Raw genomic sequence first — 14480 nt, forward strand, 5'->3', positions numbered from 1 at the left:
AGGGTTTTTAACATTGCAGCCTGTGTATCTAAAACATAGCAAGGTTACTATCCCCCCAACCTGTCCATAAAGAGTCTATTGAAAGACACCTAAGGAGCAGAGACAGTGATCTCTGTAATTTCTGCATGTTTTTCAGTGTCTCATTCAGCAACCTTATAAAAACACATTCTGCATGATTTAGTGGACCACACAGGGATTGAAGCAAGTTCTAACCAACTAACCTAATAAAAAAATAGGGCTACAAATTCTGAAATCTCCTTAGTAAGCTCGGAAAAAGTTTGTTAATCAAAGTGAACCTTGAGTTGCTCTTAAATGGTAGGTGAGAGAGAACACAAACTGATTTAGGCAAGATGCCTGTCATGCAAAACAAGAATGTGAGAAGTCATGGAACATGAACAAAAAGCTGAAATTACACATGCTAAATCAGAGTCAGGTTAATGAATGAGCCTGCATACACAATATGAACTTGAAAGCATAGTCTCTGTATTTGAAGTCAAAGTGATTTCAACATAATTAGAAAAAACATTGCCCTTTAGAAAAAGTAACTACATCAATCAGTTGGCGGAAGAAGGTTCTGCAGTATTCGATCAGGAAAGATCCTAGATTAATGGCTGGGAGTTTAAGAGGCCCTATAAGTACATGCAAATTTTTGAATATACACATGTCTAGGAAAGGGATTCAATTGCTTTCTTTAGATTCTTAATGAGATGATGATCCCAAATTGGTTATGAACCCACAGATTTAAGTAAAAATCCAATCTTTTGAATATCCATTTGTCATAATTTAAGAAAAAAATTGTAAATATAAACTGCTACCACAGAAATGGTACTGCTTTTATTTTTGGTTAGTTTTCTAGAGCTGTGTATAATTTATAGTACTTAGCGCAAAGCATGAAGATATTACAAGTATAAAAATGAAAATGTGGGGAGATCCTGGGTGGTTCAGACAGTTAAGCATCTGCCTTCAGCTCAGGTCATGATCTTGTGGTTTGTGAGTTCGAGCCCCGTGTCAGGCTCTGTGCTGACAGCTCAGAGCCTGGAGCCTGCTTTGATTCTCTGTCTCCCTCTCTCTGTCCCACCCTCTCCCCCGGCCTCCTGCTCATGCTCTGTCTCCCTCTCTCTCCAAAAAAAAAAAAACAAAACAAAACAAAAAAAAAAACATTAAAAAAATGAAACAAAAAGTTTTTGATTTGACAAATGCAACTCCCAACAAGCTGCATAAGAGTCAATAAAGTGAGCAAACTGTTTCCACACACTACCAAAAAAAACCAAACTGATAGTGCAATATTGCCCTCTACTGGACCACACTAGTAAAGATAAACCTAAAAGAACAGGACTTTAAAGAGTTTACTTTTAAAAGGACTAAATGGAATGCTTTTTCCCATAAACGTCAGTTTAGCCTAATATTAGGGTAAGTCTGGATCATTCATTCTCTCATAATTTTAGTGTGGCACTAATTTGAATGTGGTGAAGAAGTTTAGAGGACTCAATCATGAATATAAGGTAACAAAAAAATAACTAATGTAATAAATATTTTTCTTAAAACTATACAGGATCTTAGAATTGAAAAGGCTGAACAAAGTTTCTAGTCTAACCATCTATATGGTGTACACTTTCCTTCTATATATCTCTGCCAAGTAATTGCCCAGCGTTGGCTTAAATATTCTGGTGGAATATACCATCTCTGAAAAGTCTATCCTGTTCTGAATAGTTCCTTATAGCTGAAAATGATCTCCCTCCTGATTCCATCTCTGCAACAGAAAACCCCTCAAATATTGAAAAATGGCAAATTCATCCCACTACTCATATATTCTCCAAATTAAACGACCCAAGTTCCTTCAACAGTGGCTCCCTGACCAGGTTTCAGATGTGTCCACCATTTGGAATGCACTCCTAAAAGGTATTTGTTTTCTTTTGCTACTATAACAAATCCACTACAAACAAAGTGGTTTAAAGCAATATGAATTTATTATCTTAGAGTTCTTTAGGTCAGAAGTCCAACATGGGTCTCACTGGGCTAAAATCAAGCTGTCAACAGGGCTGTATTCCTTTCTGGAGGATGTAGGCTAAGAGAATCCATTTCCTTGCCTTTGCTAGCTTCTAGAGGCCGCCCATATTCCTTGGTTCCTTTCCACTATCTACAAAGCGAGCAACATTGCATCTGACCATTCTTTCATAATCACATCTTCCTCTGACACTGACCTCAGCCAAGAAGGGTACTTTTAAAGGCTCATATAGTCATGCTGAGCTCACTCAGAGAATTCAGGATAATTTCTCCATCTCAGGATCCTTAATCTTAATTACATCCATAAAATCACCCCCCCCTTTTTTTCCCACGTAAAGTAACATATTCCCAGGTTTCAAGGATTAGGAGGTGGACTATCACATAACGCCTTTCCATTTGTCCCTGTTCCTCCTAAAGTAGTATGTTCCATCTGCATATGGCAGTCCATAAATGGTCAGCACTGAGTAAAACCAGATGGACCATCACTTTCATCTCTCCAGATACTACACTTTCATATCTGTACTAAAGTCCAAAGAGGTTATCCACATCAGTCCCCTAATTCTTACCAGGCTATTAACTAAAACACCCACACCTTGTCTATAAACACAGCTTTTAAGCCATTCCTGCTCTGTCCTTTAGTTGGCAGTGGTTTTCTAAACCCATGTATAAGAACTTATGTTTACTCCTGTTAAATTTCAACTTGTTAGATTTTCCCTATTCTTGAGATCTTTCGGATCTCAAGTCTAACACTCAGCCTATCTGCTATATTTTTAACTCTGTGTCATGCACATCTGCAGTGTTACCATTATAGCACCACTAGTAGAAATCATGAATGAGACATCTGAAAAAAACCTTACAGCACATCAGAAATCTCTCTGAAGTTGAGTGATTCTTGAATTTCAGTGTGTACTTTAATTGTAGAAGGGTTTCTATGCCCTATATCTGGAGATTCTGATTGAGGAGGTTTAAGACAAGGCCCGGCAATCTGCTTTCAACACCTTTCTCCAAGTGGGTTTCAATCAGCAGAGTACACTTGGAGAAACACTGTCCAGGTTGAAATCAGCTTCTAATCAGTTCCTTTTGGGTATGTCCAGCCACATACAACCCACCCAATTGTCTTCACATTCTGTTCATGTTTCCTGCCACGGGAAGTTATCATGAGAAAGAAACCTGGTCAAATCACTAGCTAAATCCCTTTTATAGTCCTGCTAGCCTATAAAAGGAAGAAATGACGCAGACATAATTTGTTCTTAATTTGTTCACAATTTGTTTATAATTTTTTCACATAATCTGTTTGGTGTGTTCACCAAGTTTTCCTTACCCTCAGTGCCTACAATTAACTTTTTAGTTCTTGATCTAGAATACTGCCAGGAGTTTAGGGTCAAGCTCCCCAGTTAGTAGTTAACAAAACCACCTTTAGAAAACTGGGGCTGCCCTTCTCTGTCTTCCAGATTTTGGAAAATCTGCTATCTTTTAAAAGCTCTCAAAGATCATGGACAACTGCAAGTTCTTTCTCAATCCACCCTGGAACGTCATCCAACCAGGCCCAAATACCTGAACCCATTTAGAGCAGCTTCACCATGTGGAGCTCTCACTCTCCCTCACCAGGCAATGATCATTCCACCCATTCAGATTGGACATCATTTTCCTTCATAGGAAGGACAGAAGCAAAATAAGATTTTCAGAAGTTCCACTTTCTCTGTATCATCCATCAGCAATATACCATCAGTTCCAAATAGCAGACACATCCCCTTTTTCATCTCTTTCTTCCTATAATCATAAAGTACCCCAAGTCTTCCTTAGCAATTCTTGCAAGCTTCTACTCATTAGAGATTTTATTTTCCAGTTGCTATTACAGACCTAAGCCTCCTCCTTATATCTGCATTACTCTGACTTTACCTTTCCCATCTCTTTTTTTGGAAACTGACTTCAGTATGGCAAAAAAATTACAACTGGAGTTGGATGATATATACTTAAGGGCTCATTAGGCTAGCCTTGCTACTTTTGTAATTTTCTACAATAAAAGATAAAATAAATACATATAAATGTATAAATACAAATGTTTATATAAATACAGAGAGAAAGAGATCCCCCAATTTCTTCTTCGTTGAGATGCATTTTTATCCTTAAACTTTCTTTTATTGGTTGGGATAATTTGGTTTTAATTAAAGTCTGAATTGCACTTTCTCTGAACCTCCGAATCCTTTTATCTTCCAGCCCAGATTCCTCTGCCATTTTTCTCTGACTCCCTTTTCTTTGGACTGTTTGACATCTACCTATCAAAAGTGTAGGATTAAAAAAAAAAAGTGTACAATATATCCTCATTATGCTTGTTTCTCTCTTCCTGTCAAGAATATAAATTTTAGGGGCGCCTGGGTGGCTCAGTCAGTTGAGCATCCGACTTCAGCCCAGATCATGATCTTGCAGTCTGTGAGTTCGAGCCCCACATCGGGCTCTGTGCTGACAGCTCGGAGCCTGGAGCCTGCTTTGGATTCTGTGTCTCCCTCTCTCTGCCCCTCCCCCACTCATGCTCTGTCTCTCTCTCTCTCTCTCTCTCTATCTGTCAAAAATAAATAAACTTTAATTTAAAAAAAAAAGAATATAAATTTTAAAAAGTTCTCAGTTTATTATCAGACTAGATTATTTCTGCCATTATCCTTTAGGACAGTGGTTCTCATGGTGTGGTCCTTTGTAGCAACACCAGCAACACCAACACCACCCATGAGCTTGTTAGAAACACAAATTCATGGGTCCAACCGACCTACTCATCACAATCTCTAAGGATGGGGCCTGGGAAACTCTCCAAATGAGTCCTATGCACATTAGAGTTTAAAAAAATTTTTTTTCAACGTTTATTTATTTTTGGGACAGAGAGAGACAGAGCATGAACGGGGGAGGGGCAGAGAGAGAGGGAGCCACAGAATCGGAAACAGGCTCCAGGCTCTGAGCCATCAGCCCAGAGCCTGACGCGGGGCTCGAACTCCCGGACCGCGAGATCGTGACCTGGCTGAAGTCGGACGCTTAACCGACTGCGCCACCCAGGCGCCCCATGCACATTAGAGTTTGAGAACCTTTTATTCTCCTCTGGATGGTGTTCAGCATTCTTCCACTCACAGGATCTCTGATCTCAATGGAGGTATATAATTTCTTGCCATATCACACCATCATATCTCTCCTCTTAACAAATCTGACTCTCATAAAAAAACTCATCCTTCCTTTGTTACATTCAAGTGGTGAGCCCAAATCCACAAAGTCATCATTATGGTAATGATATACTTATAAATGATATACATGATATACTATCCCTTATAATCTCAACCTTATCATTCGAATTTTGTGTACTGTTATAAAGACTTTGGAGCCTCTAAGTATTATATCCAGCTAGGTTCAAGATTTGTCTTTTGTGAGCCCCTGAATACTGCTTCCATTTATTCTGCTTACCATGTATTCCTTGATGTCTAACAGGGTTTTACCAGTTAATTTGCTTGTTTTCCTCCTCTTCGGCACTATTCAGTCTAAAACTGTCCCAAGCAGATAAGACAGTTCCTAGGAAAACACACACAGATGTATTCTACCTCTCCCTCCATATTCTCCCAAACTCAGTGCAAGATGATGATTATATCAACTGCAAGCTTTTCTTCCTAAGCTTTTAAATTAGTGCATTTATAATGATGATAAATAAAAACTATAGCTGTAGCCAGAAGGGATTGATAGGGCCAAATATGGAAGAATTAATATAAATTTAATACTTTGATTAAAAAAAAAACACCTTTAGTTGAGCTCATCCTTTCCCTTAGTTCTTTAGTAAGGAGACATACACTATTACCATGTTGATAAAAAGTTATTTGTTTTCGGGGCGCCTGGGTGGCGCAGTCGGTTAAGTGTCCTACTTCAGCCAGGTCACGATCTCACTGTCCGTGAGTTTGAGCCCCGCGTCGGGCTCTGGGCTGATGGCTCAGAGCCTGGAGCCTGTTTCCGATTCTGTGTCTCCCTCTCTCTCTGCCCCTCCCCCGTTCATGCTCTGTCTCTCTCTGTCCCAAAAGTAAATAAACGTTGAAAAAAAAAAAAATTAAAAAAAAAAATTATTTGTTTTCAACTCAATGTATCTGTGATCATAATTTTTTTCTTTAGAAGTGGAAAACACTGAATCATTCAAATTCACTCAAATGTGTATTCCACTCTGAATTATGAGACAACTAGCATCAATCAATTCCACACATATTAATGTTTATCTTACACACAGAAAAATAAGTTCTAAGTTTTACAAGCTCTAAGCTGAAAAACTACAATGTAGAAGAAACATGTCACTAGAGAAGTCAAGAATTTATATTCAAAATGCAAGAATACCCGAAAAATGTGTAATTTGTTTAAATTGGGATATGTAACACAAATGTTAACTAGTTTGAATAGCAATTTATATCCACTCTGGCCTACATATCATATCTTAACTCCAAAGAAGTAATAAAAGACAGCAATACAAGAAAGTGACAACATGTAATAATGAAAGAAAATCACAAAATGAACCATAAACACAATTTGCTGAAGAAACCTGCATAGTATACAGCATGTAGGACTGCATACTTTTTGAATAATTAATATTCTTAAGAAAAGAATGGGTAAAAATGTATTACTCAATATAAAGGAATACAACGAGGCACACCTGGGTGGCTCAGTCAGTTGAGAGACCAACTTCGGCTCAGGTCATGATCTCATGGTTTGTGAGTTCGAGCCCCACGTCAGGCTCTGTGCTGACAGCTCAGAGCCTGGAGCCTGCTTCGGATTCTGTGTCTCCCTCTCTCTCTGCCCCTCCCTCACTCATGCTCTCTCTCTCTCTGTCTCAGAAATAAACAAACATTAAAAAAAATAATAAAAAAAAATAAAGGAAAACAATGAGTCACTGAACACACTATTCTGTGGAAATGTATTAATTCTGCAATAACTGGAATGCTCACATATTTCTGCTAAATAGTTTTGTGGTTAAAATCAGTTATAAAAAGTAAATAGAAGGGTTCTTGGGTGCCTCAGTCGGTTGAGCATCTGACTTTGGCTCAGGTCATGACCTTGCAATTCATAAGTTCGAGCCCCACATCAGGCTCACTTCTGTCAGGGCAGAGCCCGCTTTGGATCCTCTGTCTCCCTCGCTCTCTGCCCCTCCCCTGCTCATGCTCACTCGCTCGCTCTCTCTCAAAAATGAATAAATATTTTTTAAAAAGTAAATAAAGTTTAAGCAGAATTAGAAATATTCTGTTTCTTTTTTTTTTTTAATTTTTTTTCAATGTTTATTTATTTTTGGGACAGAGAGAGACAGAGCATGAACGGGGGAGGGGCAGAGAGAGAGGGAGACACAGAATCGGAAACAGGCTCCAGGCTCTGAGCCATCAGCCCAGAGCCTGACGCGGGGCTCGAACTCACGGACCGCGAGATCGTGACCTGGCTGAAGTCGGACGCTTAACCGACTGCGCCACCCAGGCGCCCCAGAAATATTCTGTTTCTAATATGGAATATAAATACTTCATAAGTATTCAATAACTATTAAATGGATATGTTAAAATGATCACTTAAGTGATAAAAATGGAAAAAACAAATTTTAATGTCAAAATATAAACTTTGAGATGAAGAACTTGGTGGTAAGATATATAACCGCACTTATAAAATATGCTTCATATTTCTATTTTTATTACTCAAACACTGCAACTTTTTATGAGTTACTTAGCTTTCGGAAGTCGGTTTCTTGCTACCAAAACTGGATTCAGAAAATGACCTATCTGTGAAAAACGCTTTGATGATTCACTAGAAAATGATTTTATGTGTTTATAAACCTCTGTACCTCATCATCATCCCCTTTATTCTATTAGTTCAGCCATCTTGTCATCGACAGAGATACTATTTAAAAACACTCTACTCTTTTTCACCTCCCAGCTCTTTGTCATTCAACCAGCTTCAACAAGTCGTAAGTTAATCTTCAGCCTTTTGGAGGCTAATAAACATAGAATTTGCTACAACATACTTTGCTCAACCAAGGAGAGTGATGGTATAAGATATAATGTTCTGCTGACACTTTTAGATTCTTAGGGAAAAGACACCTTACACCCATAAATGAATATGTTTAGAACTCATTGTTATAATTTGAGATTACAGGGGTCATTCTCCCTATAATTCATTTAACAGTATTAACAAAGATAGTTTTATGTTTTCATGTCAGTTTTGACATACAAGAATGTTACAGTAATGACTACTATTATTTTTTTCACTTAATAAAGGAAAAAAGTTAAAATAAACATGAGGCCATTTCTCTCCCTTTTCCATGGACTCCAGAAAATAAGAAGGTTCATCATAACTGAAATGATCCCATCCCAAGACCATTATAAAATGTATACAACTGCCCCAAAACATTTCTGAAGTCCTGGTCAAATCTCTTTCTCTGATCAACATGCCTCACACAGATCTAAAGCTCAATGAATATCTGCAACAGAATGAGGACCTTAAAAAAAAAAAAAAAAAAAAAGACAGTCCTTTTAATGGCACAAGGAACACTGTTCTCTTCACTAAGTCTTCAAAAACTGACTTAAACTAGTCACTTTACATATTGAAAATGAGAGAAATTCTCTGAAATCTCTACCTTTCAATTCCTTTAGAGGACTCCTGGCCTTTGGGATGTTTTTCATGTTCAAAGGCGCTAGGCTTTTATTATATAACTTCCCACAGAAGACTGAAACCATGTGATATTCTCAGCCCTACTGACACAATAAATATTAAAAACTAAAAAAATAAATAAAAGAGAGACAGTCCTATGATAAACTAACTTAATCAATAATTCCTTTTTTTCGGGGCGCCTGGGTGGCGCAGTCGGTAAAGCGTCCGACTTCAGCCAGGTCACGATCTCGCGGTCCGGGAGTTCGAGCCCCGCGTCAGGCTCTGGGCTGATGGCTCAGAGCCTGGAGCCTGTTTCCGATTCTGTGTCTCCCTCTCTCTCTGCCCCTCCCCCGTTCATGCTCTGTCTCTCTCTGTCCCAAAAATAAATAAAAAGCGTTGAAAAAAAAAAATTTAAAAAAAAAATTCCTTTTTTTCATCCATTCATTCAACATTATTAAGCAGCTATAATAATGCCATGCTTTCAATCATCAATTATTCAATAAGTACACAACAAGTAGAAAATATGGTAAGGCATATTTTTACATCTCCATTTTTTGAGAAATTTCTAGCATGCATTTCACGTATAGTTTCATGCATTTAAATGACCTTACCTCTCTTACAGATAGCTGTGGTGGGAAGGAGACTGAAAATACCAAGTTGGTAAATTCAAAACCAGAGGCCTCAACTTTTTGGCACACCTAAAAAAGTATTACATAAAAGCATTTTTTTATTACATAAAACAGTATTCTATAAATTCTCAGGAATTGCTGCAAGTTTTACACTAATCTTCATAACGTGGATTTTGGTCTAGGAGATCACACTACACTTCTAAACTTTCACCTTTGGGAATTCTCATAAACATCCTGAAATCAAATATTTGCTAACTATAACCTGAACAACTGATTATCACAAGGTTCAAAACAGCCAGGATTCACTTGCAGAACAATCTGTGGAACGTCAAAATAGTTTTCTATTAGATCACCTCCTAATTTAAAAAATATTTTTAAGCAAAATAAAGCCAAATTTGGCACTCCTGACAGCTAAGAAACAAAAGGCCATCCCACATTCAATCATGTACCTTCCACAAGACGGTAACACTTGTCATTTCAAGACACTAATAGGTATGACTAAGAGCTTTTCTCTAACTCCTAACTATGTTAAACAGCAGAAGGAAACTGCTATATTTTCTTCAGTTGAGTAGCACTCATGACAAACACAAGGACACATATTTCATTAATTTTCAGATATCTTGTTAATAACGTAATTTGAAGAGTCGGCTTGTTTTTTCAAAAAAATGTAAAAATGTTTTAATGATCCATTGGTGTTAAACAAGTTGAAGTGAATGGTATTGCTCCTTTGGATTCAAGAATTCTAGGCCTTAAGACTGAAAATTTCTACATAATTGCACATATAATAAAAAAACAGATTATTTACCTTTTTAATGAACTCTTTTTCACAGAATTCTTGAAGAATTCCTAGACATACATTGCATACATTTAAATTTGAGTTCTTAGAAGCAATGCTACCATCTTCCAAAATGGAGACCCTCCCCTCTCCATTTTGACTCAGATTATCAATCCCATCAATCCCATCTTCTAGTTCTTGTAGTCGAATTTTCTTGGGAGGTGGGTTTGGAACATCCGAAATTAATTCCTCTTTTTCAGTTTCCAAAAATTTCTGTAGTTCATTGAGCAACTCCTGGAAAGTTAATTTGGAAAAAAGTAATAACCTTTTGACAATGCCCTTAAGGTTAGGATGAAAACAGGAGTGAAATTACTATATATCACAGACTTATACAATGTTGGTTTATATCAATTTTGGAGAAATCAATTAACCTTACTATCCAGCATTGGCTTTCTGGGGAATTTAAAAGAGAATTATCTGTAACTCCTCCAATATATGTGTGAATATTTTTCCAAAAGAGTTTCATATATCAGTGAAGCTAAAGTCCTAAATCTGAGGCAGAAAGGTTCCATTAACAAATTTATTACAGGTGTAACCCGTTTTACTGTGTTTCAGTTTATTCTGCTTTGCAGATACTGTGTGTTTACAAATTGAAGTTTTGTGGCAACCTTGCATCAAGCAAGTCTATCAGCACCATTTTTCCAACATTTGCTCACTTTGTGTCTCTGTGTCACATTTTAGTAATTCTCACAATATTTCAAAACTTTCCATTATTATATTTTTTATAGTGATCTGTGACCAGGGATTATAACTCTCTGGAAGCTCAGCTGATGGTTAGCATTTTTTAGCAATAAATTATTTTTTAATTATGTACATTTTAGATATAATGCTATTACACACTTAAAAGACTACAGTATAGTGAAAACATAAGTTTCATATGCACTGGGAAACCAAAAAATTAATTTGACTCACTTCATTGTGATATTTGCTTTAGTTCGGTAATCTGGAACCAAATCTCTATATCTCTGAAGTATGCCTGTAATTTGGTTTGTAGTTATGTCATGAGGATCATTCACTTGCTAATTTTAGATTTTAAAAAAGCTTCGCTTCTAATTATTAACAAATAGAAATACAAACTGAATTCTATTGCTAGGTTACTTAATAATCTCACAAGCACTAAAACCTCATTTGTACAATATTCATTTAATATGAATTCTGAAAAAATAGAGATTATACGTATATTAAGTAAAAATAATTTCAAGACGAATTACTAAACAAAGGTAAACAGATGCTGGCAATGCTGAAATTAGGCACCATAATTACAAAAACCATGTATGCATTAATTGAAAGAAGCCTTCTACTACACTCTGGTTTGCCTAATTTCTGTCACCCTTTGTAGTAGAATGTTAAAAGTTGCATTTCTTTGAAACTGTTCTCATATTTCAGGCATTCCATTCATCTAAAATCTCAGAGGACTTTTTTTCTGTTTTGCCTAAATTAGACAGATTTTATTATTCAGTTGTTGAATAAATATACTTTTGAAATTCACTCAGGTTACAATTTACTGGCTCTAAAGAATAAAAAATCTTACACTCAAACAAATCTAATTTATTTTATTAAGACATTAGCTCCCCTATTTCATCTTTAACAGAAAGATTCATATATACACACACATATAGGTATATTGTGACCTACACAAATGTTTATTACCTAAATTCTATAATGTCAGTATAACATAGTACATGTGTATGTGTACATAAATAGTAATATGACTAGAACAGATCAAAACCTAAGTATATTACAAAAAAAGTCTTCAAATATTTTCATATTTACATAAAATGATACAAATAAAAGTTGGTAAGACTAAGTGTCTTTATAAGATATATTTTTTAAATCTTACGACAAATGCATAGAATGATAAAATAATGTGTCTGAAAAAATGTGTAAGGAGTGTTATACAAAACCAGTCTTATTACTTTATAGTCACAGTGTGTATAAACGAATATACACATATATTAATCATCATAGCATATGTACCATTTTCAAAGTGTTTTCACATACTTTATTAGATACTGTCCCTTAAAATCCTGTGAGGTGGATGTTATCATCAATCGCATTTAGAGAGGAGAAAACTGAAGCTGGAACTGGGATTCAAATCCATGTCTTCTAGCTCCAAATTCTAGGCTTTGGATTCAGACAGATAGTTCATATCCTAGCTTGCTCACTTAATAGCTGTGTAAATTGGGCAGGTTGTTTACCTCTCTGTGCCTCAGTTTCTTCATCTGAAAATAGAGACAATCATAGTATGTACTTACCTGATAGGTTATTATTAGGATTAAATGAGAGCTTGACATATAATAATGTTATATGAACACTGGATATAATTATTATTTCCAAAATAATACAAAACAACTAATACATAAGGGAAATGACTTATATTTCTAACTCCTGAACAATTTTTAAAAACTGTAAAATGGGGTGCCTGGGCAGTTCAGTTGGTTAAGTGTCTGACTTCAGCTCAGGGTATGATCTCCAGTTTGTGAGTTCGAGCCCTGTATCAGGCTCTGTGCTGTCAGCATACAACCTGCTTCAGATCTTCTGTCTCCCCTCCCTTATCCCCCACCCCCCACTCTCCCTCAAAAGTAAATAAACATGTAAAAAAATTGTCAATTGTAAGAAACAGAGTGTGCGTGTACATATTACTGTTAATATAGGTATATATTCACATATATATAATTATTGTCTCTAAAAAGACCATCACTAGTAGAATCAAGTATATTTCACAAAATATGTTACATATTTTATGTGAAAGTATTGCTAGTCAAACCTCTGTATATTATCATAAATGTCAAAGATCCCTGTATATTATTTTTGTTGTTATTAATAGTAAAAAATGATGATGGTAAGCATTTACTTCTAGAGGGTTACAAATACCTATTTGTAAGTACAAATGGTAATACAGAAAACAGAAAAAGAAAAAAATGCAGCCAAATCCACACTTAATAGATCTTCCACTTAATAGAAGATCTCAGGACTGTCATTCTCCTGTCACATATATTACTAACATCTGGTTAGAAGTACTATTTTTTGATATCTGTCTACTCTTTGGGAGAAGTATATACAAACATTACATACACCAGGGATGTGCTTCACAAAGATCCCACTACATTAAGTGTCAGATATAATCACTTAAGAAGGAACTTACACTTTTATGGTCTAGTGGAAATTCCATAATTACCATTATCAGGAATTATTTTATTATAGTTTTTTTTTAATTTAATTAAGAGCTATGGATACTTTCCCCCAAATGTACAGGTATTCATTTTAGAATAGAGAAACTTTCTTTAGAAACAAAATGAAAGTACCTTGTAGGGTCGTTTGTAAGGTGCATGAAAATCCACACCACAGAATCTGAAGATACATCTTGGACAGGTACCAGTACTGAGCAACAACTGGGCCACATGCTTATTTTCCTCAGTCAGTGGAAACATATTAAATAATTATAACTAGAAAGAAAGAAAAAGTAATGAATATCTTTCGTGTTTTACTTTCACAGACAAATATGTCACTTTTAGGGATAAAAACTAGCTTTAATTTGAAAACACTATTTCATACTCTTCAACAATATCCCTCTCATTTTATGCATATTTAAACATAAACTTGAAAGACATTTATTAGATGGATCAGGTAAAAGTTTCTAATTGTCAAGGAATTTAGCTTAGCATTCTGAATTATTGATAAAGTACGTCAATTTAACTAAATCAATCAAAAGAAATAAAAATAATCAAGAACAGTTGTCTCTGAGGAGGGTAATTCAAACAAAGAATGCAGAGTGAAATTTTGTTATTTTATACCATTCAGGGCTGTTTGGGAACACAGAGTAGTAAATTCAATAAATTTTCCCTATTAGAAATTAAAAATGAGTTTGCTAGGAAAAAATAATCGGAGCAGTCTATATAATATTTTACTAGCCTTACTGATAGCTAAGCAGTCAAGTATTTAAAACAAATTGACCAGTAGATCTAAAAATACCAATTATAGTTTGATGAAATAACTAAATGATAACCATTAGGAAAATGAGAAAAACCTGCTCCTCTGATGCACAAGTAAAACCTCCCCCCACCAAAAAAAAAAAAAAAAACCCACAAATTACATGCAAAATAATTTAGAGTAACTATTATCTAACACAAGTTGCTACTTTTTGCAATTTGAATAAACTCCCTTAGAAACAAATACAAGAGAATGGGGTAAAATCCAATATAAAACTCTTATTGCCAAATAAAATTAAATTACTAAAATTAAATTACATAATCATTCTGTTTCTCAAATATTTCTCTAAAATTAAATTACATAATCATTCTGTTTCTCAAATATAGATATTCTGATTATTGTACCACCTCATATTACTTTAAAATGAGGAACTGGCAATATTTTATAAA

The 14480-nt window shown here is 35.5% G+C and overlaps 1 protein-coding gene across 1 annotated transcript in view; it reads right to left on the reverse strand.

Moving 5' to 3' along the window:
- PUS10 (pseudouridine synthase 10) overlaps positions 1 to 14480 on the reverse strand; it is a 72416-nt gene that overhangs the window by 55072 nt on the left and 2864 nt on the right. Inside the window, exons 2-4 of the mRNA XM_047068769.1 lie at positions 13407 to 13547; positions 10072 to 10335; positions 9249 to 9335 (exon numbers count right to left, since the gene is read on the reverse strand). Coding sequence (XP_046924725.1) covers positions 9249 to 9335; positions 10072 to 10335; positions 13407 to 13532 — 477 coding nt within the window. The 5' untranslated portion in view covers positions 13533 to 13547. The remainder of the gene's footprint in view (positions 1 to 9248; positions 9336 to 10071; positions 10336 to 13406; positions 13548 to 14480) is intronic.

Source organism: Lynx rufus, unplaced genomic scaffold, assembly GCF_022079265.1.
Source record: "Lynx rufus isolate CCGP_SWC_20201006 ecotype Redwood Valley unplaced genomic scaffold, mLynRuf1.p SCAF_8, whole genome shotgun sequence".
NCBI classification, from domain to species: domain Eukaryota; kingdom Metazoa; phylum Chordata; class Mammalia; order Carnivora; family Felidae; genus Lynx; species Lynx rufus.